This window comes from Sturnus vulgaris, chromosome 7, assembly GCF_052056855.1.
Source record: "Sturnus vulgaris isolate bStuVul1 chromosome 7, bStuVul1.hap1, whole genome shotgun sequence".
NCBI classification, from domain to species: Eukaryota; Metazoa; Chordata; class Aves; order Passeriformes; family Sturnidae; genus Sturnus; species Sturnus vulgaris.
This window is the reverse complement of record NC_142249.1, coordinates 25,643,534-25,668,098: the sequence shown is the minus strand read 5'-3', so window position 1 is coordinate 25,668,098 and position 24,565 is coordinate 25,643,534. Positions and strand designations below refer to the sequence as shown.

Here is a 24,565-nt window from a genome sequence, read left to right as displayed (position 1 = left end):
AGGCCTCCTTGAACATCTTCAGCAATCTGTGTGTGGCATTTACGCCTAGAGACCTGCTGGGATGTAGGGCATGGTAGTGATCTGACAGAAGTTTTCTCTGCTGCAGCTGAGCAACAGCAGCATAATTGCTGGTTCAGATATAATGAAGTCAATTGTGCAACGCCTGCTACATAGCCCAGAGCGTGTGCCTCGGTACAGAAACAATAAAGCTAATTCCAGATCTCGCTACGGTACTAAGCCCTGAATCACAGGGCAGTGGCAAGAGCAGGGAGGCACTCCCCAGGACACAGGCAGCCCCACAAGCCAAGCCCCAACCTGCGAGGCTAAAAGGGGCTGTCAGACAAGTTGGAACGAGCTCTTTCTCACGCACAGCAGGCCCTGGGTGAGCAGCCTTCGTGGGTCAGAGCCAGCTGCCCTGGCTGTCGATGTCACCTGCCTTTCTTCATGTCCTGGGAAAGGCAGCTTCACACCCACGGGAGCAAAATAAAACCTCACCTGTTTAATTGCAGTGACTTCATGTCAGAATTCTGAGCATGCCTGGTGTGAACAATCTGCCTCCAGGCAGGTGACAGAGAGACTGAGCCTGCTGAGGTGGCCCCATATTCTCAGGGAATACTTGTGTGCAGTGCTGATGGGCTTCTGTGGAGGTGCCAGTGATGCTTTTCCTATTTTCCATCAGCTCCCAGAGCTGGTGATGATAAAAGCAGTGCAGGAATACCTGGAAATAGAAGTGCATGGATTCTGAAAGGTTGTGTGATGGTAGGAACTCCTGAAGGGATATGGGTTACCCCATAAGGCTGAAGGGCCTCTCCATACACCAGATAGAAGTGTAGCAGGCATGGTGATGTCTTCATGCCCAGCCCTTTTGGTCTTCCTGTCTTACAAGTTCTCAGAATTGCAACAAAGCTGTGGCCAGCTGTGTCGCAATGCCAAAGACATGCCTGTGAGCTGCAGTGATGGGGCAAGAAGCAGCCACCACTTCCCCTGCTCCCAGGGGGAGTGCCTTGCCTGTGGGATTGCAGCTGAGCCCCTGGGCAGCAGAGGGGACATAGCAGATTCACATGGGGCAGCTCTGCAGGTGCACCCCCTCCTTTGAGGTACATAAACCACAGCCAGGTGGGCCAGTCCTGCACCCACTGGGAAAGGAAACAATTCCTATCAGAGAATTTATTACAGATTTATTGTCACAGAAGCTTCTTGATGATGGGCCTTCTGTTTCCTGGCCTTTGGAGGGCAGTTGAGCATCCCATGACTGGAGAGACGTCTGCAAGCTGTTTTACTTTACACGTGGAAGTGAGTTGCTCAGTAATGCAAGCAGCTTGTTGGCCCCAGGGCAAGCAAGGGCAGAGCTGGGCCTGGAGAAACTAGCCTGGAATTTTGGGGATTGCTGTAGAGTTGTTAAAAGTGGAAAGGAGGTGCTGGCAGCTGGCCAAGCACCGTTGAATGTCAGAGGGAAACAGTTAATGTGATAAAAGATGCATTTAATAACTCGGCTGGGTAATGGATCCCAGGGCGCTCCTGCCCGGAGCTGTTTGTGTGCAGAGAGAGTGTGATATTGCGAAACAAGGGCTGTCCTCCCTGCTCCTCCCAGAGCCTGGGTGCTGGGAGCCGGTGGCCTCAAGTCACTGGGCTGAGACCTTGAGTTCAATGGGCATCTTGAGGATGCCTGGCTCAAACACGTATCTGAGAGCTTCCTAGCAGAGTCAAGCCAGATGATGTGAGGCTGCAAAATAACACAGTGATGTGCATGTGAAATAACAGCTATTTGGCAGAATTTCCCTGTTGCAAGGTCTCAGAGCTCCAATCTGCTGAATTTTCATGCTTAATGTGGCCCTCCTCATTAGGACAAGCCATCTCCTGGCATCCCGAGCACAACTAGGGCTGCTGTGCCCTCCCTGTGATGGTGTGGTCTGGACAGCCTGACTCTCCTTCTGACACTTAATAGCCTGGCATTGGACACATTCTAGAGAGCTTTACCACTTCCCAGGCAGGAGGATGCAGAGTCTGGCAAGAGCTGGGCACCAAGCACTCCTGCATATGTTGGGGCACCCTCAGCATCCTTATTAGGTGCTGATTAACATGGAAGACCCACCTGACAAACAATCGTGGTTTCAATTATTAAGGTGACAGGTCTGCTCAGGAAAAAAGGCAGGGATGTAACTGGCTTGCTGTGAGGAAGGTGTGGTGCTTGGATAGGCAGCCAGGGGAACCCAAGTGCTGGTTGGCAACAGTGAATCATCAGCAAAGAGATGCTGGGCTTCTGCAGGGATTCCTGCCAGGCACCGCTGGTTTCAGTGGTTTGATCAATGGTCTTGAAATGAATCCCAGACTGCTGCTGATAAAGTGTGAGGGTGGCAAGAGGATGTACAGAGTAATAAGTGACAAGTCTGCCCCTTCCTAAAATTCTCAAATTAATTACTTCAAGCAATTTTCCTGTAATGTGGCCTTTTAATCACACAATTCTTAACCATCTCTGAGATTTAACTGTCCCCTTCAATAGTTACTACCCTACCAAGTTTAGCATTATCCCAAATTTTTCTTAGTAAACATTTCTTATCACAGTGAATCAGCCCTGGGGATCTCCACTGCAAAGGCCTTCAGCAGTACAGCTCCTGGCTAACAAGCAAAGCACACCTTTGCTATTGGTGCCTCTGGTGCAAAACAGGCTTGGCTTGGCATGCCAAGGTAAATATTCAGGGGCAACACAAAAATTAGATCTGGAAAGACCATCGGCAACAGCTCTGAGCTTCCTTCGTCTGCAGACACAGAAAACCAATTGTTCCACCCCTCTTTCCAGCAATGTCGTGATTTATGCAAATACTGTTATCATTATCTCCTGCCGGCTTCCAATTGAGGATGTCATACCAGCGACGTTGATCTGAATGAGACAGATGTAATCGTGCTGAAGGTGATGACAAGTTTGCAAAGCAATACCTTCCTTACCTGAGACAATCATATCAGTAGTAAATACATTTTTTGGTATTTAATTCTCTGCTGATAGAATCAAAATTAATTCTTCTGTTATTTTTTTCTTTCTGGTATTATCAGTAATCTAGAGTTTTCTGGGTCAACCAGTTTATTTTCTTAATGATTGCAGTGATTTCTGTTCTTCAGTCCTTTGGAATTACCCCAATTTTCCCAGCTCTGTTTGAAAAATGCCATTTTTAACAGCAAGACCCTCAGTTAGGCCCACTAATGCCCTCAATGTAGGGTTGGCAAACTGCAAATGTTGATTTTAGCAGGTAATGTGTTACTTTCGGGTTTGTTACAGATGGCATCCAAACTGCAGTCTTCTCTTTGCATCCACAGCACTCCATAGAACTCATTCTCCAAGATTCCACTCTTGCACTGGTAGTTGGGCACTGAGGCTATGGAAAACAATAGAGAACTACTTACTGGCATTCTTTTTTCCTTTTTCTTGTCTTCTTCTAATGCAAATGCACTTGCTTTATCTCCTTTTTTATTTGTCCCTGCTTGGCTCATTGTTTACCTTCCAGCCATGCCTAGGTGAAGACAATGGGCCAAGGCTGGGCATGTAGCTGGAGGGCAGGTGAGGACCAGACAGTCTGTGACCCCAGTCCTACCAGGCACTGCAGAAAATCCAGGCCAAGCCAGATGAACATGAGGGTCGTGGAGCTTGGGAGAGTGTGGGCATGGACACGTTGGTGTGCATGAGCAAAATGAGGTTTTGCTTCACAACAGAATCCCTCCTTGTCCAGTGTCAGCTGCAGTTTCTGCTCCCCTCTGCAGCTAGAGGGTTCCCTAGCATATGGAGGGGTGTGTGGTATCAGTTTATTCATTATCTTTCATCTCCCTTCCCTTGGGATCTGATCCAGGCCATGTAGCTCCCAGCTTCACCGTGGATGAGTTTGGTGTTCTCTTCCTGTGCACCACACGGTTATCCAGCCCAACCTGTCACCAACCCTGCCAGGGATGGGAGCAAAACCCTGCTGCCATGGGGCTCAGCTGCTCCCTGAGTCTCTGTGCCTGCTCATCATGGATAACCTATTTAGTCATGGGCTTCTGCCACTTCTGCCAGCCTCTGATTCTGTTGATTTAAAATCTGCAAGCACCTCAGTTTTGCCTGGGTTTTGGCTGGGGCAGCAGCCCCACTGTCAGCACACGCAAGCATCTCTGCAAGGCAGAGCCTGAGTCTGTCACATTGCTAAATCTGGCTCGAAGTCATCACCCTGCTTGAACGAAAGTCACCCTGACTTTGCTGTTTCTCACTTCTCTGTTCTGCTATGCAAACTAAAAGCAGCTGCATGACTTTGCCTCCCTGGATTCTTTCCAGTCTCTAGAAGGTACAATTCTAAACCAGCCAGCTGAGATGAGATCAGCGTGAACAAGGAGATGGGCAGGTGGCTGAGAGCCTGGCCACCAAGGCAAACATGTGGAGCATCAAAAACATGAAGGTGTGAAGAAATAATCTGTGCAAGGAAGTCAGCGAGGGTGGACAGGTTTGTTTGGATGAGACAGCAGGACTGTGAGTAAAAGAACCAATGCGGATTTTAAAAACTGGAGTCCTGCTCAAGCAATGTCTTCACCAGCCTCCTGCACTTAGGGGACCCCACCCTGATGCAGCCCTTTCAGGGGTGAGCAAGCCCTGGGACTCCCACTGACCCCTTTTCAGGGGGCTGCACCGGCACTGTGTCCAGGCCAAGAGATGGCCACCGTCGCCATCTGTCCTAGAAGCAGTCAGGCAGAGGAAGGTGGCACAGAAATGGCACCCAGGAGCCTGTCTCACTCTGCTCAAACCCTCTCACTCCATCTTAGTGGCTTTGGCTCCTGCTCCTTCCCTGCTGCAGCTCCACTGCAAGGAATGGGGACCTTCCCTTGGGGAATAGGGAGAAGAGAAAGGGAGTCAGTCGCGTGTGGTGAGGGGAGCAAAAGTCACATGACTTGCTGAGCACTTCATAGCTCAAAAATTGCCAATACAATTTTTCAGTACATAATTGCCAGTTTTGTTAAGGCTGTGAAAGGGCTTATATTTTCTTGTGGAAATCAAAAGCTGAAATGTTGTGCAGTGCTGAAAAAAATATCTCTCTTAATTTGTGGTTTGCATAATAGTATAGCATGGGTTTATGATGCAATTCTGTTGGCTTCCTGAGAGATTGGGTAACCAGGATAAAAATATTTGGTCCGTTAGGGTCCTGCTATGCTCATCCAAAACCTCTTTCCTCAGAAAGCCTCATAGTATTCCATGAGCATTTTTGAGACCCTGGAAAGCTGAAAACAAGCTTGCAACACAGCGATCCCCAGAATTTTGTTAAGAAATAAGGGTCTTCTTGAGACACACTCAAGATGCCTGTGCTTTATTTGAAGCTGATGTGAGCCAGGTTGGTGAATCAGGACTTCAGGCAGACCTAGGAGGAATGGGCAGGTAAAGAGGGCAGGGTGCTGCAGCTGAAGGTGAGGCAACAGTGGGTGGTGGGCTGCTTTTATTTGGCTGCTGCCAGGTTTGAGTAGGAGAGTGACTGTGGTAGGTCTGGGACGAGGCGTGGTTGGTAGACACCTTCTCTCCTATCAGTGCTGTGGTGGGCTACTGCCCAACTCTCCACTGCCTCTCCTAAGAGTACTGGAGAGGTGTCAATCCTCCTCACTCCATATCCTGATCTCAAGGGTGAGGGAAACTTTTGCCATGAAGGCATCAGCAATGTGCTCCCCCGGCTCCAGATTCACAGCCAGCATGTTCTCTCCTATCCCAGCACAGAGGCCTCCCCACCGGTGTGCACAGAGTGACCTGAATGTCATCTCGGAGACCTCTTTGTCCTCACATCAGCTGCAAACGCCAAGGAAAGGAAAGCAAGGTGCCAAGACTCGGCTAGGTCCTGGTTGCTCCTCCTCACCCTCCCAGCAGCATGATCCCTGTGAAGCAGCCTGTGGCTCCATCTAGTGCCCATGCCGGCTTTGCACCCATTGCTGGGCAGATGGGCCAAATAAGAGCCCCTGGCAGCCGGGGAGGATGCCCTGGCTACAAGCAGCCCCTCAGGGAGCCCCTTTCTGCTCATGGGCAAACAGGTACAGGAGGACAGTGCCGAAATGGCATCCAGGAAAAAAAAATCCCCAGTGGCAGGAAATACTCCAAGCCGTTGCTCAAGGAAATCATCAAATCATCAGAGGACGGGTCTCCCATCCCTTGGAGAGAGAAATGCCTTTGGCCCACGAAATGATGCCCTTGGCATTTCATCCACCCCAGGTGCACGACTTATTGCTGGGGACGGGTTTTCTCGGGGATATCTGTCCTGAAACTTGTCCCTGAGGAGTACTGGGAATGGCCTGTCTCAGACTCAGGCCTCCTCATTCTGCCAGGTTTGCCAGCTAGGAATCTATGGGAGGAGAGGAAGATTCCAGCTGTGGTGTAGGTGTGGCAGTGGATCCAAAACGCTCTGACCCTGCAGGGAGACCAAGCTCCCTCCTTTACCCATCCAGGCCGCAAGAGGGAATCATAGATCTCCATGGTGAGGACACATTCAGAGGTGCAGGTGAGCAAGACCGCCCTGAGCAAGGACCCTGAGAATGGGTGAGCACAACCCCTCTGCAGCAGCTGTCCAGGCAGGGGCCATGAACGAGAAAAGTCAACAGCGTAGCTCCTAGTGCATGATCCCGATTCTCCGGGGTCCTGGGTACCCTGGAGCTCCCGGCTGCTGGTGCCACAGTGGTGCCACAGCGGCAGGGACCTGTGCCTGGCAGTCTGGCAAGCTGCGCTCCGTCACGTCCCCCGCCCCGACAAAGCGCTGAGTCACCTCAGCTGTCCCCTCCGGCCGGCTCCTCCTTCCCGGCGGGACCGGCCGGGCAGCTGACTCGGCGGGCAGCCAGCGGCGCCGGGGGCTGCCCCGGCTGCAGCCGTGCCCCGGTGGGGTGCGTTGTCAGCACCGGCACCAGCCGTAGAGGTCGATGCCACCACATCCGCACCTTGCTGGCACTGTCCCGGGCCCAGGCGCGGCCCTGCGAGCGGAAGAGCAGGCGCGGGGACGGAGACCGGGCTGAGAAGGAAGGGGCGATCGGCGGAGCGACCGCGCTCCTGCTCCAATCCGTCTCCCATGACGTCACCGGGCGAGCGGCGAGGCCGTGACGTCAGACGCCGCGGTTGGCTGCGGCCGCCGCCCGTCACGCAACGGAGCCGCCTCCAGGCCCGCGGTGGCCCGGCCACGGGGGACGCGCGACACCGGCCGCGGGCGGCCCGGGCGGGCGGGGAGGGCTCGGCGGCGGCGCTCAGGTGGGCACCGGGGCGGGACGGGGGGGAGCGGAGCTCAAGGGGCCATCGGGGAGCGGCGGCCCGCGGCGCACGGGGGGAGCGGGGCCAGCGCTGTCCGTTGCTGTGCTGCCACCGCCGCCCCTCCCGGTGCCCCAGATCCGCTGGCCGCAGCCCAGGGCCGCCCGGCGGTGGCGGCGGGGCGGGGTGCGGAAACTTCCAGCAGCAGCGGGTGGCCCCGGGAGCGCCGTGTTTACAGCCGGGCCGGGGGGCGGTCCCAGTGCCGCCGTACTGGTGCCGGTGCCAGCGCCAGCACCGCCCTCCCGTCAGCTGGGACTCACGGGCCGGGGGCGAGTACCGGGGGTGGGACGGTAGCCCGGGGGATCGCGGGGGGCTGCAGCGGCCGCGTTGTGCTCCTGTCTCCCACCCGGAGCGGTTCGGCCGATGGAAGTGTCCCGGCGTGCCCGGGGACAGGAAGGGTCCCCGCTGAGCCCTTAATCCGCTGCAGCCGCTAAGCACCTTAGCGGGCTGTGCCCTCCCGCTGTCCCCCCGCCCAGCGACTGAGCCCCGGGGGAGGCTGGCAGGGAGCGGCGCCGGCTGCGGGGACCCCTTCCCCCTGCCTGTTCAAGGTGGGGTGACGCCGGCGGGACGGCGGTGCGGCAGGAGCCAAAGGGCCCCTGATCGAGGCTGTAGGTGCTCCCAGGTGGCCGAGGTGTGGGCAGGGTGCTGGGGAGCTGCGCATGGCGTGGCACTGAATTGCTCTCGGGAGGCAGTGGGGTGGCCGGGACGCTGAAGAGGATAAGCAGACTGCCCTTGCTGTCCCACACTCAGCACTACCAGGCTGTGCCTGTGGACCCCTGACTTTGCGTTCTGCCCCCATAGTGACCCCGTGGGACAGCTCACGTCATGGTCGACTACTACGAAGCGCTGGGGGTGAGCCGCAATGCCACGGCTGAGGACATCAAGAAGGCGTAAGTGTATGGCAGCGTGCCTCTGCCTGTGAGGCAGAGTCCCTCAAGCCACCCCCACCTGGTGCCTGCAAGGCAAGGGCTCCCTTCGGGCCGGTGGGGACAGGGCCCAGTTCTAGAGGTGACAATTCAGCCTTTGTTTCCTTTGTATGGATGCCAGAGTGGGGTTGGGCTTTGCTGCTGTACAAAGGCATCTTTTGGTGGGGTTTGGTCCCTTTCTTCCTGCTGTCAGCCTGGGGCTGGATGTGAGTCTCAGTGGAGTTTGGAGGCTCCTCTCTTTTTCTCTGCCATAGGATGCAGGGATGGCAGATGGTTGGGGCACAGGGACTCTGCTGGCATCAAAGTCAGGGGACTGGAGGTCACAGGGTGAAGAGCAGCATGTCCCCTGGGATGTGGGCCCTGTGGGCAGATTGGTGCTGTGCCCCAGGTACTACTGGGGAGCTGACAGAGCCTCCTGAGTCTCTACAACTGCTGCCTGGTGTTACTGCTCTCACCAGGGTGAGGCATTGCCTGAGGGGAATGCCAGTGGCTTGCTGGCTTGCCAAGAGGTGGCAGAAGTCTCCATGGGAGGATTCCCAGGAGTGAGTGGGAGAAGCTGGGAAGCATGGGTTAAACCTAGCTAGCTGCAGTGGGGAGGAGAGGGCTGCTGGTGCTCTCCTGGCCCCAGGGGGCCCCTAGCAACCCCTGGTCCATGCACACTCACGGTGGAGCCCATGAAGGCTCCAGAACAAACCTGTGAGCATTGTCCAGAGCCATCAATGAGGGCAGCTGAGGTGGGCACACGTTGCACTGCAGTGGTCATGCTGCAATTGTGGGGTAATTTCTGTTTTGTTTGTTTAGTCTGTGTGTGTTGGTATGTGTATGCATGAATATATATATTTATATATGAAAACACATACTCTTCTCGGGGGGGCAGAACTAATCCAGGAAGCTCCTGTTCCATGCCTGAGGCTGTAGGGTGCTGGGTGAAGTGGGCTTGGAGTGCCCCTGCCCACAGGCTGGGAAGTGCATGCCCAGATGGGGGTTGCTGGCCCAAGAGCCCAAGGACTGTTGTGTGCCCATCACTGCCCCTCTGTGCAGGTACAGGAAGGCTGCACTGAAATGGCACCCGGATAAAAACCCAGACAACAAGGAGTATGCTGAGCAGAGGTTCAAGGAGATCGCCGAGGCATACGAAGTACTGTCAGACAGTAAGAGGCCACAGTCACGTCTTGTATGTGTGTGTCCACCCTTGGGACTGTTCACACTGGGATATCCTACTTCTGGGCTCACCCAGGTTGCATCCCTGGCTGTCCCCAGGAGGCAGTGCGTCCCTACAGCTTTACCACACAATTTGTGGGACTTGTTTACTTCCTCACACGTCTCCCAGAACAGCCCTTGGGAGAGATGCTGAGCTGTTGGCATCCGCAGTGTGATCTCTCCAGTGAGGCTGAAGCTTTTGCATTCTTGCCCAGGGGTCTTACTTGGGTTTGGGTGCAGTGCTGGGGTGGTAGGGGCTTGTGCCAACCGCCTCTTCTTGCTCCCTGCTGTTCTGCACCTCCCTTGGTTGGGAGAAGTGTCAGTGCTCCTGTTCCCACCTGGCAGCCAGATTTCTTGCAGCCCCCTTTCTTCTTCCAGAGCAGAAGCGCGATGTCTATGACCGCTATGGCAAGGATGGACTCATGGGAGCAGGTGAGTAGGGCCCTAGGAGTTAGTGCAGCTCTGGATACATCCCTGTCTGAAGACCTGGTGTGCTCCCTTCAGGGGAGACGTCACCCAGGACTCCATTTAACACTGAGTGTCTTCTCTCCAGCAGGACCAGGGGGCTCTAGGGCCAGTGCTGGGGCCCCCGAATTCACCTTCACCTTCCGCAGCGCTCATGACGTTTTCCGGGAGTTCTTTGGCGGACGAGACCCCTTTGCTGAATTCTTTGGTGCGTGTGGGGTGGGGGGGCTGACTCTTGGGCATCTCTCTGTCCGTGAGGCAGCCACTGAGCTTGGGGACAGAGCTGACGGCTGGCCCTGGCAGAGGGTTCCCACATCAGTGCCCTGCTTCTGGTTCACCAAGGTGATGGGGTAATGCTGTTGGGGGGCCCTGCCTTTCAGATGACATGATGCCCTTCTCTGAGCTGCGAGGACCTGGCCCCCGGCACCATGGGGGAGGCCACTTCTTTTCTCCCTTCCCAGGATCCTCAGGTAGGAGATGCTGCCATTCCTCCCAGCAGGGGAGTCCTAGAACACCATGTTCCCCTGTGCAGAGTCTGTCCCCTGCCCTCCTCTTGCCACCCACCCTGGCACCAACCTTGTTGCTCCCTTCTGTAGATTTCTTCGCCTCATCCTTCAGCTCTGGTGCAGATGCAGGACTGGGCTTCCGCTCTGTTTCCACCTCCACCACATTTGTTAATGGCAGGCGTATCACCACCAAGAGGTGAGGGCAGTGCCAACCCACCTTGCTCCCACAGACTTCCCTCCATCAGCAGGCCTCTGACCCTGCAACTTCCTGCTGTGGTGCACTGGCTGCATGGTCCTTGACATCCATCTGTTTCTCTGTCTGTCTGCAGGATTATTGAGAATGGACGGGAGCGGGTGGAAGTGGAGGAGGATGGGGAACTGAAGTCGATCCACATTGATGGTGAGAAGTGGCACTGCACTCTGAGTTGTTGAGATCTGCACCTTTTCCCTTTGGGATGTCTGGGAGGTTGTCTAAACTAGGACAGAGGTGCTGCATCCAGGCTTTGTTTTGGACTGAGCCTTGGTTGGCCCTGTTTTGGAGCTCTGCTCTGAAGGATTGGTGGGGTGGGTTGGAGGTGCCAGGGGCCCACACCAGCTTTGGGGAGCTGGAGTGGATGAGTCCCCCAACCCCTGCCCCTGTCCCCACAGGTGTTCCTGATGACATGGCGCTGGGGCTGGAGCTGAGCCGGCGGGAGCAGCAAGCCTTCACCAGGCCACGGCCCCCCTCACCACCAGCACAGGCCCCACACCAGACCTCGAGCTCCTCACCTGTCTGCCTCTACACGGATAGCGAGGACGAGGATGAGGACTTACAGCTGGCCATGGCCTACAGCCTCTCTGAGATGGAAGCTGCGGGGCACCACCAAGCAGGTGGGCACAGCCCCGGCTCCCTGTCGGCACCAGGGGGCAGCCAGAGCAGCCCGTCCTCCACCCGCAGAGCCCGTGGTGCCCGGGGGAGGCTGGAGCAGGAGCCACTGGGGGCCAGCAGTTCTGCTACAGAGGGGCACGAACCTGCCCCCAAAGTGAAGCTGTGGCACTGCCCCCTGCTCTGAGCGTGGGGCAGGGAGAGGAAAGCAGGGGTGGAGTCTCACTGCTTGGAACTCAGCTCCTGCCTCCCCTAGCAAAGGAGGGGGTCTCTTCTGCCCTGCCTCCTTGCTCAGGTGAGTGGATGGCTAGTGGCATCCCAGTGTTGGAGGCTCCCAGACTTGGAGGTAGTAGCTTGAATAGGGGCCCCCTTGATGGGGTCCCAGGAAGAGGGGCAGCTTCCTGCCCTGGCTCTTGGAAGCATGAAGGCCTCATGGGCAGGCATACTCTGACTGTGCCTGCCCCTCTCTCCCTGCCAGCCCTGCAGGTGGGCAGGGTCTCCAGCAGGTGCCTCCCCGGCTGCAGCCTGCCCCTGCCCAGGCTGCGGGGAGTGCCGAGTTGAGCTCTCCTCCTTGCAAGGAGGGCTGCGCACGTAGCCTCTGCTTGGTGCCTTGTGTCTTGTCTCTTCCCTCTGGATGCTGTTGTTCCTGCCTGTACTCCCTCCTCCCGTGTCTCCTTGCAGACTCTGCTTGCTCAGTCCCTCCCGTATGCCTTGCACACCCTCCGGGGCACTGTCCCTCCTTGCTTCCCACTGCAGCAGTGACCCTCCATGATGTTCACAAGTGTTTCTGCCCTCTTCATTGCCCGTAGTTCTGCCTTGGCTGTCTTCCTCCTCCACCTGGGACCTTCTTCCCTCCATCCTTGCCTCTCCCCAGCCCTTGGCCGAGGAGGATTTCACAGGTGCTGTTGTGTACCCCCCTCCGCTTGTCTCCCCAGGTGTGTTCTGAGGCTGCTGCGCCCGGGGACCGCGCACGCCCACGGAGGCTCTCCCATCCAGGACTCCGCTTTCTCCCTGCACGGCCATCCCCTGCCACCCCCTTCCCCCAGCACTCTCTGGCTCCGTGGGATGCGGTGAGGGGGGGCATGGCAGGGCTTATGGCCGAGCAATACCTGGGGCTGGGGGGAGAAGCCCTGGGCACCACAGGGTGGTGGAGAGGGGGCTGATGGGGGTTGCTGTAGATTAGGCTGCTGGGGGATGCTGGCTGTACGCAGCGAGGGGCAGCATGGCTGGGCTCAGCCAGCAGGGCTGGGCTCTGCCCCCCTCCTTGCTGTAGCCCCCCCTCTCTGACCCCCTTCTGCTAACAGCTGTCAATAAACCTGTTTGCAGTAGCTTCTGCCTGTGAGGTCTTTCTGGGCTGGGGATGCAGGGTTCTCATGTTTGCCTGCAGGTGGGCTGTACATGTCTGGCAGAGGGCAGGGATAGAGATGGACAAACGTGATATTTCCTCCCTGTGCCATCCCAATACACACAGTCAGAGGCCAGGCCCAGCTGCAGCTGCACGAACGTGACACAAGAACTTTATTCACATCAAGATACAAAATTATAGTTCTCTAGAAATTTTACTTCTGCTCGAGTGTCTAGGCAAGGAGCACACAAAGGGGACCTGGAGTGGGGCTGGGCCAGGCCTCCCTGCACCCCATGCTCCTCCAACTGTGGAGGACCTCTGCCCCACTTCTGCACCCCACATGGGTACAGGAAGAGGGCTAACACAGAACTGACAGGTTGGGGACTCCCCCTGCCAGCTCCTGGCAGCACCACCTGGTGTCCCCCTCCACAGGGCTTAGGGGCCATGAGCCCTGTCCCTGCTGCGGTGACAGTGGGTGTGATGGGGTTCCTGCACACAGAGGGCCTGAGGTCAGTGTCCATGGGGAGATGGGGCGCCTGGGAGCAGGGGGAACAGAACCAGAAGCACAGACACCATTTTACGGGGAGAGCAGCCCAAGAGGCCGGTGAGGAGAGTGCGAAGCGCAGGGCAGGGGGCAGACAAGAGGGGGGAGGGAGGGTTCCTCGCCATCACTGTGGCAGTGCCTTCAGGATGGCGTTCACTTCCTCAGCCACAGCTGTCAGTGCAAACTCAAACTGGTCCTGCAGGAGCACAGCAGGAGCCATGAGCATCCCTTGCCAGCCCAACTCCAGGGGCTATGCATGCTTATGTGGAGGGAAAGGATCCCCAGTTTGGGGCATACCTTGGTCCGCACCATACCAGGCCGCTGATCTCGGATGTGCTCCAGCGTAGCAGCTATGTCTATCTCCTTCACCCCTGGGGCAGAGGGAGAGAGGGGTGTTAGAAGGGGAGTTCACAGGCCAAGCTCGTGGACAGGGCAGAAATGGTGGGTCCCTGCACCTACCTTTGGCCATTCGGTTCAGGACCATGTCGACAAGGATGTACGTCCCAGTCCTGCCTGCACCGTCACTGCAAAACACAGATGCTTGGTCCAGGGGAGCTGGTTCCAATGGGACTGGTCCTGGGCAGCAGGTCCGAGCCTTCAGTCGCCCTCAAGCCCAAATGCCCCTCCATCCCCTGCATTACCTGCAGTGCACGATGATAGGGCAGGAGCGACCCCGGTAGCACTTGTTCACCTTCCTGCAAGGACAAGAGGGAACAGATCAGTGCCCTGCTGTGCCAGCGTCTAGGCTGTGCCAGGTGTCCCTTGCTGTGCTCAGTGGGGCAGGGCAGCAGCACACCATGATGTGGCCCTGGAGGTCCCACTCATGGCTCCTCCTGCCTCCACAATGGTGCTGGACATGGGATGGGGACCATGAGTGGAAAGTGGCCGGGGCAGGGAGAGGAGTTCAGTTCCTCAGGTGCCCAGTCTGGGGAGGGGAGCAGTGGCAGGACCCCCAGGGAGCAGCTCTGGTCCGGTGGGGCGTGAAGCTGGGGGCCAGGCGCCGGTGGGGCTCCTGGCATGCTCCATGCAGCAGGCACGGCTGCCAACGATCACTTTTGTGACTATGCAACTGGAGCCAGATTACTAGCTGCAAATCACAAAAATGACACCGGCAGCTGCGAGAGAGAGACAGAGACAGACAGAGAGAGAGAGAGAGAGCGTGAGCAGGACTGACAGGAGGACGACATGCTCAGAGACCCCCCCGCTGCCCTAGGCTGGGTCTCTTGTCCCATACAACCTAGGGACAGTGAGCAGCCTGTGCCTGGCAAGAGCCCACCACCACCCAAGGACCTAAAGACCTGGGCAGGCAAGTCTCCTGGGAGTAGTCTCAGTCCTGCAGCTCTTGCCCTGGGCTAGCTGGGGATCCACCACTGGCTGTAGGACATTGGGAGCAATGGGTCACAGCCAGTTTAAGGCTGGGGATTTCTTCTTGCACCCATGGCTGGGGAAGGTGCCGGTCAGTGCTGCCCTCCATGCCAGCTCTGGGGAAGAGCACTTTCCCACCTTCACTGAAGGCTGGAGAACCCTGGCAATCTCAGCCAGAGGTTTCTTGCCCGCCAAACTCTGTTGTGCCTCATCCCAAGTTGACCAAAATCTGTCTTTTCTGCTCCCTCCCATCCATGGCAGCTCCTAGCCCTTGCACCTGGTCAATGCCATGGCCCCGACCCTCATCATCGTGGCAGTGATGTCCTCACCCATCAAGATCAAGAGGGGCCTGCATTTGGGATCACCACTGGCTCCCCAAGGGCTGGCACAGTGCCAGGTGGGTGCTCACCTGCGGAAGTCAAGGAGAGGCCGGGTGGTGGTGGGGATGCCCTCAGCAGGCCAGCTGAGGAAGTGGAACTGCGTCAGGGTGCGGGTCTCCTGCGACTGCACATTTTTCAGGTAGAAGCTGCGCACCAGGAAATCCTCGCACCAGATGTGCTCTGACACCAGGTTCACCTGCCCAAGTGAGGCAGACCGTGGGCATCAGTGCCAGGCAAAGGGGCTGCACTCAGGGAGACGGGGGCTGGAGGGTGCCCCATGCTGCAGGCTACCTGCCACACTTGCCTCATAAATGTGGTAAAGAGAGGAGCCTTCATCCGGCCAGTAGCGGTCACACTGCTTGACACTGTCCTCGGCCAGAGGGCTCAGCATGACAATGACAGTGCAGCCATGTTCCCACACCATCTGTGGGCAAGGCAAGGGGAGTTTCACTGCCCTTCACCGGGGGACAGCCCAGGCGGGAGGGCAGGCAAGCCCCTGTGACCCATTTTGTGGGCAGCACACAAAGAGACCCCAATGGGCGTGACACTCACCTGCCAGAAGTCAGCAATAGTGTGGGACAGTGGCCCCTGTGTGGCAATGTACGCTGGCATCCGTGGGTCATGCTCAATCTGCAGCAGGAAAGGGGGTATCAGACTTCATACTCTTTGGCCAGGGGTTGGTGACACTTTAAGGAGTAGGAGGATACTCCAGAGGTGATAGGAAGGTTGGGAAGGGAGACTCAGGTGCCCCAGCCAGAAGGAAAATGGGACTGAACAATTGTTTGAGCAATGGGGCAGGCACAAAGCTCACATCAGGGATATAACTTCAGTTCAGCTCTATCCCAGAGTGAAAACCTCACCTGGGCTGGGCACATCAAGGAGAAGGGTGGCAGGGCAGGAGCCCCCAATGATCACTCACGATTGGACTGGCATTGATGAAGTCACTGCGGGATGGGTTGCTCTCGGCTTTCAGCTTGATCCGCACGTGATCATCTAGAGGAACAGGCCAGGAGGCTTGGTGAGTGGCTAGAGGAGCTGCAGGCACACTAATGCTGCAACTAGCCATGGCCCTGAGCGTCCTCACGGCCCACACTCTGCTCTGGCAGGACAGCTGATCCCTGGGGCTGGTCCCTGGGGCAGGGTGACTGGGATGCTCACAGGGCACGTAATCGGGGTTGCGGTTCTTCTTCAGGTTGGCTTCACTCTGGGCGATGGAGCAGATGCTGGGCTCAGCTTGATAGGCACAGAGTGCCTGCCACTCCTTGGCCAGCCGGTCCCGGTTGCGGAGGTGATCTTCCATATAGGCCTGGGGCAGAGAGGCGGGAGTCAGCCCAGCAGCCGAGGGGCAGGGCTGGGGAGGAGGCTGGCACCCCTCCAGACTGGCTCACCAGGATCATGTGTCCAGTGGAGATGTCCATATTGGACTGGACAGGCTCCTCGCACCAGGAGGGTGTGCTGCTGTGGGAGCTGGGGCTGGGCTGTGGAGCGTCGCTGAACTGGGACGAGACACTGCTGACCCGCGAAGTCTCCGCTGGTGCCGCTGGTGCCTCAGTGCGGCCAAAGAGAGACTTGGCAGCCATGTGCTGGCGGCACAGCTCCTGGGGAAGCCCAGCAAGAGCCTCGTCCCTTGGCCACAGCGCAGCCATAGGGCAGCTCCATGCACCCCTCGCGATGCTGACACACGGCATCCTGCAGGGCCCACATCCCGCAGGGTCCTACCTGGTACTCGAAGGTGGTGTCGGCAGCACCCTCTGGCCCCAGGGCAGCCAGGCGCTCCTTCTCGCGCTGCTTGGCGTGGCGCCGGAGGCAGAAGGCTGCAGACACTGCGATGGCAATGACCGCCACACAGGCCAGCGCGATGAAGGTCAGCAGCACCGAGTGGAAGCCGTACCCGAAGCGGGAAGGGCGTGAGTAGGCAGCAGCCTCATTTCGCTGGGGACCAAGCCAAGTAAGGATTAGTTAGTACGGGGCTGGGGAGGGCAGAGACCCTATTCTGCTGCACTTTGAGGTTGCTGGGGGTTAAAACAGAGCAAGGGCTCATCTTTCTCCTTCCTGAGGGTGCTGATTCTCCCAGCACCCTCAGTAGGGCAGAGCTGGTGTCACTGGGGTGATGCAGAGTGCACCCACTTACGTGTCACATGGGACACTGCTACAATGGTGTCCCTGGAGCTGGAAGAGCTTGGCCAAGCCCAGGTAGCAGTGACTTACTGCTTCCCTGCTGCCAGCAAGCAAGGCTGCTGCTGAGGCAGGCACAGCCTGGACTGCCCTTCTACAAGGCAGGCAGTAGCCCCTTAGAACTTTGGTTCCATTACCTCCTTCTGCCTAGCTGGAGATCAAGAGGGGCCAAATTCAGCCCAAAGAGTTAATGGTGTAGGATAGGCAACTGCAGCACTGGGTGTGCTACTCCCAGGGGACTTTCCCAGCTGAGGCTGGCTCTTCCTAGCTCCACAGCAGAACACTGAGGGAGGCAGGGTGGGGAAAATGCCAGCACTGCTAGCACTGCTGGTACCATCCCTGCTGTAGCAGCTAGGGGACAAGTCCTCCCTGTTGCCCTCCACAGTTAGGACACAGAGCATCCCCTGCCACCTTGCAGGTGGTGTCTCTAGGGCTCCTTCCCTGTGGTGGTGGGAGACACCCCATTCCATGCCAGTCCCATGCTGGAACAGGATGTTGCTCAGGCCTTGCTGGACAAGACCTTCCTGTCAATGCCATGACTGCCTAGATCCAGCTAGGAAAGCAGAGAGATGCTGGGGCATCACCAATTCAAACATCCTGTGCCCAATGAGCTGCCAGAGCCCTGCATTACTTCATTGCCACAGCCTCCCATTGGCTCTGAGCCTGATGAGGTTACCGAGGGAACACTGCACCATCATCAACTACATCATCATCACCATCATTGCCTGGGGATGTCCCCGGCCTAGGTATCCCTGCTGCCACCTGCCCCCCAGCACCCAACCGTCATCAGGGTTCAGCCAGTCCTGCAGCCAGGGCACTCCCCAGCTCCCCTGGACACCCAAGCAGGAGCAGCCCTGCAACCTCTGGAGGCTCAGCAAAGCCAGGGGAGACAGAAGGGATTTCTCTCCCAAGGCCTGCCCAGGTGCCATTGTCTCCCTGTCTCCTGACATCCCTCTTTCTCAAATCTTGTACCACTCCCACCAAATCCAGAGCCAGGAGGGAATGAAGGGAAAGCACAAGATGGTTAGAACTGAAAAGGTCAGTGCCAAAGGGGACTTGCAAAGCTGCCTCAGCTTCCTCTGAGCTCCATCTCTGTCATCTCTGACATCTCACTCAGTTCCTGCCCCCTGCCTCATCAAAAGGCATTGCCATAGACACACTCTGCATACTGCTGATGGAGACAGGTTGCCTCAGTGGCCAGGCCACCCTTTCTTCATGGCCTCCTCCAAAGTTCCCCCCTGCTTCCTTCTTTCCTTCCTCCCTGCTCACAACTACAGTCACATGACAAGAAGTGAGAAATGGGGACACTGGGCTGGGGATATTCTACACCAGTTTTTCTCCTCAGGCTGCAAACACGGGAGCCAGGCTTGGTCCCTATCTCCAACCCCTGCTCCCCACCCCAGGAGACTGTTCCTGTGGCTCCTCAGAGGAGCACGGGGAGGGGTAACCCCTCTCCAAACAGATGGCTCCTGTTCCATCTCTGCCTCCAGTTGCTTTGCCATTCTCTGGGGACATGATGGCATTTTGCCACCTAGCTATGGTTTGTGGGTGCTCTGGGAACATCTCAGTGCTCAGGTGCCCAGGCCACAGCTGAGATGGATGTGCAGGCTGGAGGGAGGCAAGGGTGAGGATGAGCCTTGAGGGATACAGCCCACAGCCCCCCAGTCTTGGGGGGAAGAAAAGCCTCTGGGAGTCCCTCTCAAACCACCTTCAAACACAGCGGAGCTTTTGTTTTGAAAAGAGCCAAGAGCCCTGGTCAGGATCGTGCTGCCAGGCAGTGGAGGGGGATGACGGACAGACAGGACTGGAGCAATCTACAACAGGAGTCCTCCAACACAGGACTGGAGTCTATCTCCAACACAGCATCCCAAACACTGCCCAGTCTCCTCTACTCTTAAGCTGACCTGCAGGGACAGCTCACTCACAAAGACGCTTGTTCCCCAGGGCGGGGGGCTCCTGGCTTGTACCCAGTGGCAGTATCCCCACTCCCCTATCCCTGGCCACCCCTGCCCCAAGGGACGGAATCCTTGCTCACTCCTACCTCTCCCACTCCTGTTTGCACAATCTTCAGGCCCAGCTCGTGCTCCAGCTCTCCCTTCACTTGCTCTGTGGACAGGGACAAGATGGTCAGAGGCATGCTTCCCCTCCATACAAAAGATCCCCCCCAAAACAGAGCCAAGGGATAGCTCTGGCAGCTGCCCACTTCAGTCCCCAGTTCAGCCAAAGACAGAAGGACATATGGTAGGAGGCCTCTCTTCCTGGTCCCTGGGAAGAGGCACCCCACAACTGGGAGGGGAAGAGAGGAACAAAATCAGAGGGACACTGCCCAACTCACCAGTCTGGCTGGCCACATCTGCCAGTGAAAAGTTCTGGGGGTTCTGTCGGATGCGAAAGGTAAGTGCAGGACCCACAACGCTGCCGGGGAGAGGGGGAACACAGTGTGAGACTTGGAAATGCAGAATCTCTACCCACCCTCACCACAGCTCAGTCCCTCCTGTCCCCCTGCCTGGAAGTGCTGAGCATGGCCAGGGCTGAGGCTGCAGCACCCCATGGCACCAGTCCCCTCACCTGATGTTGATGAAGCTAGCAGTGGAGAGGTGGAGGTGCTTGGCTAGGAGTTCCAGCAGCCGCACGCCAGCAGCCAGCCCCAGGGGTCTGTGGGGACAGTGTCAGGGTGAGGAGGGGTGGCAGCGGCGAGGGGACAGCCCCGTGCTTCCCAGAGTCAGGGAGCAGGGACAAGCAGGCTCAAGAAGTCCCAAGCACACAGCAAGAGCAGGTGTCAGGGTGGGCAGGAAGTCAGAGTGTGGCAATGTGTGGTAGAATGGGTGAGCTGACCCCTCCTTGCACAGGAGTGTGCACAGAGACACTTGTGCACACACACTCCCAACCTTCCATCCTGCAATAGTGAGCTATGGCCTTGGTGTGGGCTGGGAAAGGAGGGCTTTGGGGTGGAACAAGAGCTGTGGGTAGAGAATGGATCAGGGGGAGTTGACCCTATAGAAACCCGACCCTACCAAAGACCCAACAGGTTTGGTCAAGCATGTGAAGCTGTGACAGCTGCTGGTGGGAAGATACAAACCCTTCACACATGCAGACCCCCTTGCCTGACCCCCAGCTCTCACTTCTGGTCTGTGATGATGTAGCCATACTCGTCCAGTGGCCGCATGCCCTGCTGTGCCCCACCGTCCTTCATCTCTGTGTAGCTCTTCTTCTCCACCACAACTTGCTTTCCGGGGTTGACTGCATTCCCACTGTGTCCCTGCTGTGGCTCAGCCCAGGGAGCTGGTGAGGATGCTGCCTTGCCCTTTGTTGGGGAGCTGGTGGCTGGGATTTTGGGGGGTGGCACTGTGGAGGAAGGGGGCACTGGCTCCTCTCCATGCTGCATGTCCCCCTCCATCACCTGAAGGGAGAAAAAGGGAGAAGCTGGAATGTCTGAGGACAGCCTTGGGGAATGTCTCCTCCCCCTCATCCCACCTGTGCCATGGCACCTCCTCCAGCACCACCCTGATGCGAACCCACCCGTTTCGCTGTGGGCACTTGAGGGCCAGCAACACCTGGAAAGGAGAGAGACAGAGGTCCTGCAGCACCCACCCCAAAAGGCAACACTCCCTATCCTGAAACAAGGCATGCTAGCACCTGCTGCTGCCAGTCCTTGCCTGTCCCATCCCTGCACTCAGCTCACCAGAGCTCTGGAGCAGCTGGAGAAGGGTGGACAGGCTGCTTATCTGCTGGGGACTCAGTTCTGGCAGCCCCAGGCCATAGCTGGCCAGGAGAGAAGCCAGTCTCTTCAGGGCAGCATCTGCAAGAGGATGTAGCATCAGGTTGGATGCTCTGCATCCACATGGAGACCAGGGGCCAGGGATGAAGCAGATGGAGCAGATGGGATTGCGGGTATATTTTGCCCATAGGCATAAACCCAAAAAGGAGGGAAAGTGTGAGTGACAAGGAACATGGTTGTGGGTACAGGATAGGGACAAGGGTTGGAGCCTGGCTGGAGAACAAGGTACCCGTCTGTGCAGAGGGTGGCTGGGCAGCCAGGGGTGCTTGCTGCTCCCTCTCCTCCTTGTTTCTGTAGTCACTGGGGAGCCGCAAGCTGTGCTGAAGCCTGGTGTTGGCAGGGTCCAGGCGGCCAGCTTTCTCTCTAGGCAGGGAAAGCATACCCAAGTCCTGGAAAAGATGCCCCCCATCCACTCCTGGCTGCCCGCCATAGGAGGGCACAGGGCCTGCCCCAAAAAGGGTCTGGGCAGGGACCCGGCCCAGCAGCGAGGAGGTGTCAGAGCTCTGCCTGGCTGAGCCGCTGGGATGTTGGTGAGCACCATCCTGATAGCCGAACTGCAACCAAAACACATGTCAAACCCCATAGGTCCTGTCACCCCATGGTGGAGGCAGGGGGTACCCCAGCACCATCAGAAAGGTGCTGGGCATGCAGCAGCTCCCTGCCAATCTCTACTTTTCTGCCCAGGAGAAGGCGCTCACCCCCCAGCTCACCTTGTGGTAGGAGTAGGGATTGAGCAGAGCCTCCTCGTACCCCAGCTGGGGTGGGGAGGGCAGCAGGACGTGCTCCAGGTACCGCTGCACCAGAGGGGAGAGCAGCAGTGGGGGGGGCTGCTCCAAATGCTGAGCTGCTGGCAGACCAGGGTCTGGGGCTAGTGGGGCTCGCTGGGGCTCGCTGTGGACAGGCAGGAACCTCGAAGGCAAACAGCGTTGGCATAACTCACCTGGGTAAAGGGGGAAGTCCCTCTCCTAAACCCCATTTTGGGGACAAAGCTCTTGCTGCTCCACTGAACTCTGCTGGCACTGTCCTACCTGTCCCTGGCCACTGGCTCCAGCGAGGGTGGCAGGTGGAGGCGGGGGATGCGCTCCATCTCCTGAGAGATCACATACTGGGTGATGCCATCCTGCCATGAGAGCCCTGCCATGGGAAGAGGCTGTGAGACATAGAGGCAACCTGGGAACCATGATGTGAGGGCATGGGATGCTATCCTGTTATTCTGACCCTGTGTCCCATGGCCTGGGTTTGACCCCACTCCTCCTCAGCCCCCCTGGACCAGCAGGACCACAGACAGCTCTAGAGCCACTAGGCAATTCTACCTGACACCCCCTCCCTGCAGGGTCACAGCGACTTCCCACACGCTTCCCCGTTCACCTTGTGCCATGAGATGCCGTAAGACATCCTGCAGACGCTGAAGCACGGGAGACGTGACCTGGAAGTAGGGTCTGTCCTGCACAGAGCCCACCTGGCACTGCCCAAACAGCCCATCTGCAAGAGAAGGGAGACAGCGGGAATGGATGAACAAACACCCTGACGCGAGGATCTCCAGGCACATCCCCACCTTTCTCCTGCCAGGCCCCCCTGCACTGCACCCTAGGTTCCGCTGCAAGGCATCCCTGTACCCTTCACACACACTTGGGAAAGGAGAGGGGATCCTTGCACCTCTGCTAGCCACTTACCCTGCACACACACCTCCTGTGGGGAGCACAGCCTTCGGTCAAACAGGCAGCCTGGGACAAACAGACAGACAAGCCAGTCAGCACAGCATCCAAGGGGGACTCCAATGGAATTTGCTTATTACCAGCTGCTTGGAGGACCTCTATGCTCCAGAAAAGCAGCACAGGGATGCAATGTGGTGATGGTGGGAGGGGACACAGCTTTGTAGCCCATGGCAGAGGCTCGGTGCCAGTCTTTTCTGCCCCTCAGAGACAAGATGGGGCTGTACAGTAAGTATGCCCTTGGCTCTGGAGAGTGGGGAAGGCCTGGAGTTTTTTGGGGTGCTGGCAAGTAAGGAAGGTAAGACTGAGGCAGCAGAGATGTGCAAAACCACATTTGTTGCCCTCCTACATGTGGTACTACGAGGAAGAGATGCAACCCATTGACACTGGAATCCACTCTCCCCGCAAGGCAGACCCCAAAGCATAGATGTAGTGCTGTTGGGGGTGTGGGGTGTGTGTACTGCTCCAACCCCTTCGGCGGGCAGCACTTGGGCAGGGGGCGGCTTCCCCCTTTCTCTCCCCCCCCGTTTCGGTCCAAGACCGTCAGCAGCGAGACGGCAGCAGGCGATGACTCAGCCCCGGATGGCAAGGAAGGAACGAGAAAACAACCGGGGGGAGGGGAGGGAGGGGCCCGTCAAAGCCCGCCGCGGGGGAAGGGGGCTAGTGGGGATGAGGGTCCTCGAAACCCCGGCGCCCACGGGCTAGCGTCGCCCGGGGCGGAGGCCACGCAGGTGCGGTGTACAGGACCTCGGTGCCGGAGGAGACCCCAGGGACGGAGGCAGCGGGGGCCGGGCCGGGTCGACAAGGCCGGCGCTGTCCGCGGTGCTGAAACGGCGCAGCACTCTCCCGCCGAGACGCCCCGCTCCGCCGGGAGGGGCGGTGGCCCCAGCTCGGGGAGGCTCCCCGGGCCAGGACGGTGCTCGGCCGCAGCCGTCCCGGAACCATTCCGTGCTTGCTGGCGGGGGCAGCGGGGCCCTCGCGGTGCAGCCGGATCCGTCCCGGTACTCCCGGGCCGCTGGATGACGAGGGGCGCAGCAGCCTCGGGCGCCCGGTAGTGAGTCAGCGGTGCCGGGACTGTGCCGTGCCGTGCCGGGAGGCTGCAGCCCTGCTATCGACAACGACACTCGGGTCCCCGAGACCCCAAGCACGGACCACACGGACCGACCTGGAGAAGAGCCGGTGCGCCGGCCCGGGTGGGCCGCACTTACTGGCGGAGGGCAGCTAAAGGGCGGCATGATCTCGTAGGAAGCCACGCTTAGCGTGGGCCCGGTCTCCCCATCCCTACGGCAGCCCCAGGCACTGGCTTTGCCCCGGGCATGAGCAAGCACTGTTCTGCTCCCGTAGCTCTCGGGCCTGGCGGGGCGGCATTTCTACAGCCGGCGCGGTGCCCCGGGGATTGGCACTCGCACCGGCCCGGCAGCCCCGGAAGAGGGGCGCCCCCGGTGCCAATGGCGCGCTCGCGGTGCCGGTCCCGGGGCGCCCTGTCCCGCTATCCGCCAGGGGCCAGACTCGCCGCTGCACGCTGTGACAGCACCCTACAGCGGCGGCGACCGCACCGGCCGCGGAGTTCCGTGCCCCGCCACTCCCCAGGAATCTCCTTCCGGCCCTCGCTCAGCCCGGGGCAAAGCCGCCCTGCCCGGGGTCGCGGTCTCACCGTGTGCGGCGGTGGCGGCGGCAGCAGCACCGTCACGCAGCTGCCCGCGGCCGGCCAGGAGGAGGAGGCAGAGGAGCGCCCGGAGGAGCCACCGCCCCATGCTCCGCTCACGGCCGCACCATGGCGCACCCGCCGGCCGCGCCCCCGCCGCCGCCGCCAACCCGCGCCCCGCCGCGCCGCGCGCCCCGCCCGCCGCCGCCGCCCCGCCAATGGCGCGCTGCGCGCTGCCGCGCCCCTCTGCGCCGCGGCCAATCAGAGATCCGCGCGGCCGCCCCTGGCGCCGCGCTCACGCCCCCCGCTGTCCAGCGGGGCCAATCACGCCTCGCTCCAGGGAGAGGCGGCCGAGCGCCGCGCCAATCGCAGCGTCCCCGGGG

General features: G+C 58.6%; 2 protein-coding genes across 15 annotated transcripts; one reads left to right on the top strand and one right to left on the bottom strand.

Moving 5' to 3' along the window:
• The first annotated feature begins 7,078 nt into the window (after positions 1-7,078).
• Positions 7,079-12,566, top strand: DNAJB2 (DnaJ heat shock protein family (Hsp40) member B2). 13 transcript variants are annotated; one of them, XM_014888103.2, is made up of 10 exons: positions 7,079-7,219; positions 8,078-8,166; positions 9,244-9,353; positions 9,781-9,834; positions 9,959-10,075; positions 10,248-10,337; positions 10,464-10,569; positions 10,703-10,773; positions 11,022-11,243; positions 12,174-12,566. In XM_014888103.2, the coding sequence occupies exons 2-10, from the start codon at positions 8,102-8,104 to the stop codon at positions 12,182-12,184; spliced, it is 846 nt and encodes a 281-aa protein (XP_014743589.1). In that variant the 5' UTR covers positions 7,079-7,219; positions 8,078-8,101; the 3' UTR covers positions 12,185-12,566. The 13 variants fall into 13 exon arrangements, with proteins under 13 accessions (XP_014743589.1, XP_088024292.1, XP_014743588.1 ...); XM_088168166.1 differs by having other exon boundaries at positions 11,022-11,533; XM_014888102.2 differs by having other exon boundaries at positions 9,956-10,075.
• A 161-nt stretch (positions 12,567-12,727) lies between these two features.
• Positions 12,728-24,334, bottom strand: PTPRN (protein tyrosine phosphatase receptor type N). Of its 2 annotated transcripts, none has more exons than XM_088168160.1 (23): positions 24,192-24,334; positions 22,499-22,549; positions 22,194-22,307; positions 21,854-21,959; positions 21,536-21,734; positions 21,055-21,379; positions 20,730-20,846; positions 20,522-20,601; positions 20,170-20,447; positions 19,616-19,702; positions 19,383-19,462; positions 19,089-19,153; positions 16,592-16,804; positions 16,261-16,470; positions 16,031-16,178; positions 15,792-15,865; positions 15,425-15,502; positions 15,177-15,296; positions 14,902-15,068; positions 13,769-13,822; positions 13,587-13,651; positions 13,425-13,498; positions 12,728-13,323 (listed from the first exon to the last, which is right to left on the bottom strand). In XM_088168160.1, the coding sequence occupies exons 1-23, from the start codon at positions 24,289-24,291 to the stop codon at positions 13,252-13,254; spliced, it is 2,877 nt and encodes a 958-aa protein (XP_088024286.1). In that variant the 5' UTR covers positions 24,292-24,334; the 3' UTR covers positions 12,728-13,251. The 2 variants fall into 2 exon arrangements, with proteins under 2 accessions (XP_088024286.1, XP_014743598.2); XM_014888112.2 differs by having other exon boundaries at positions 20,567-20,601.
• Positions 24,335-24,565: the final 231 nt, after the last annotated feature.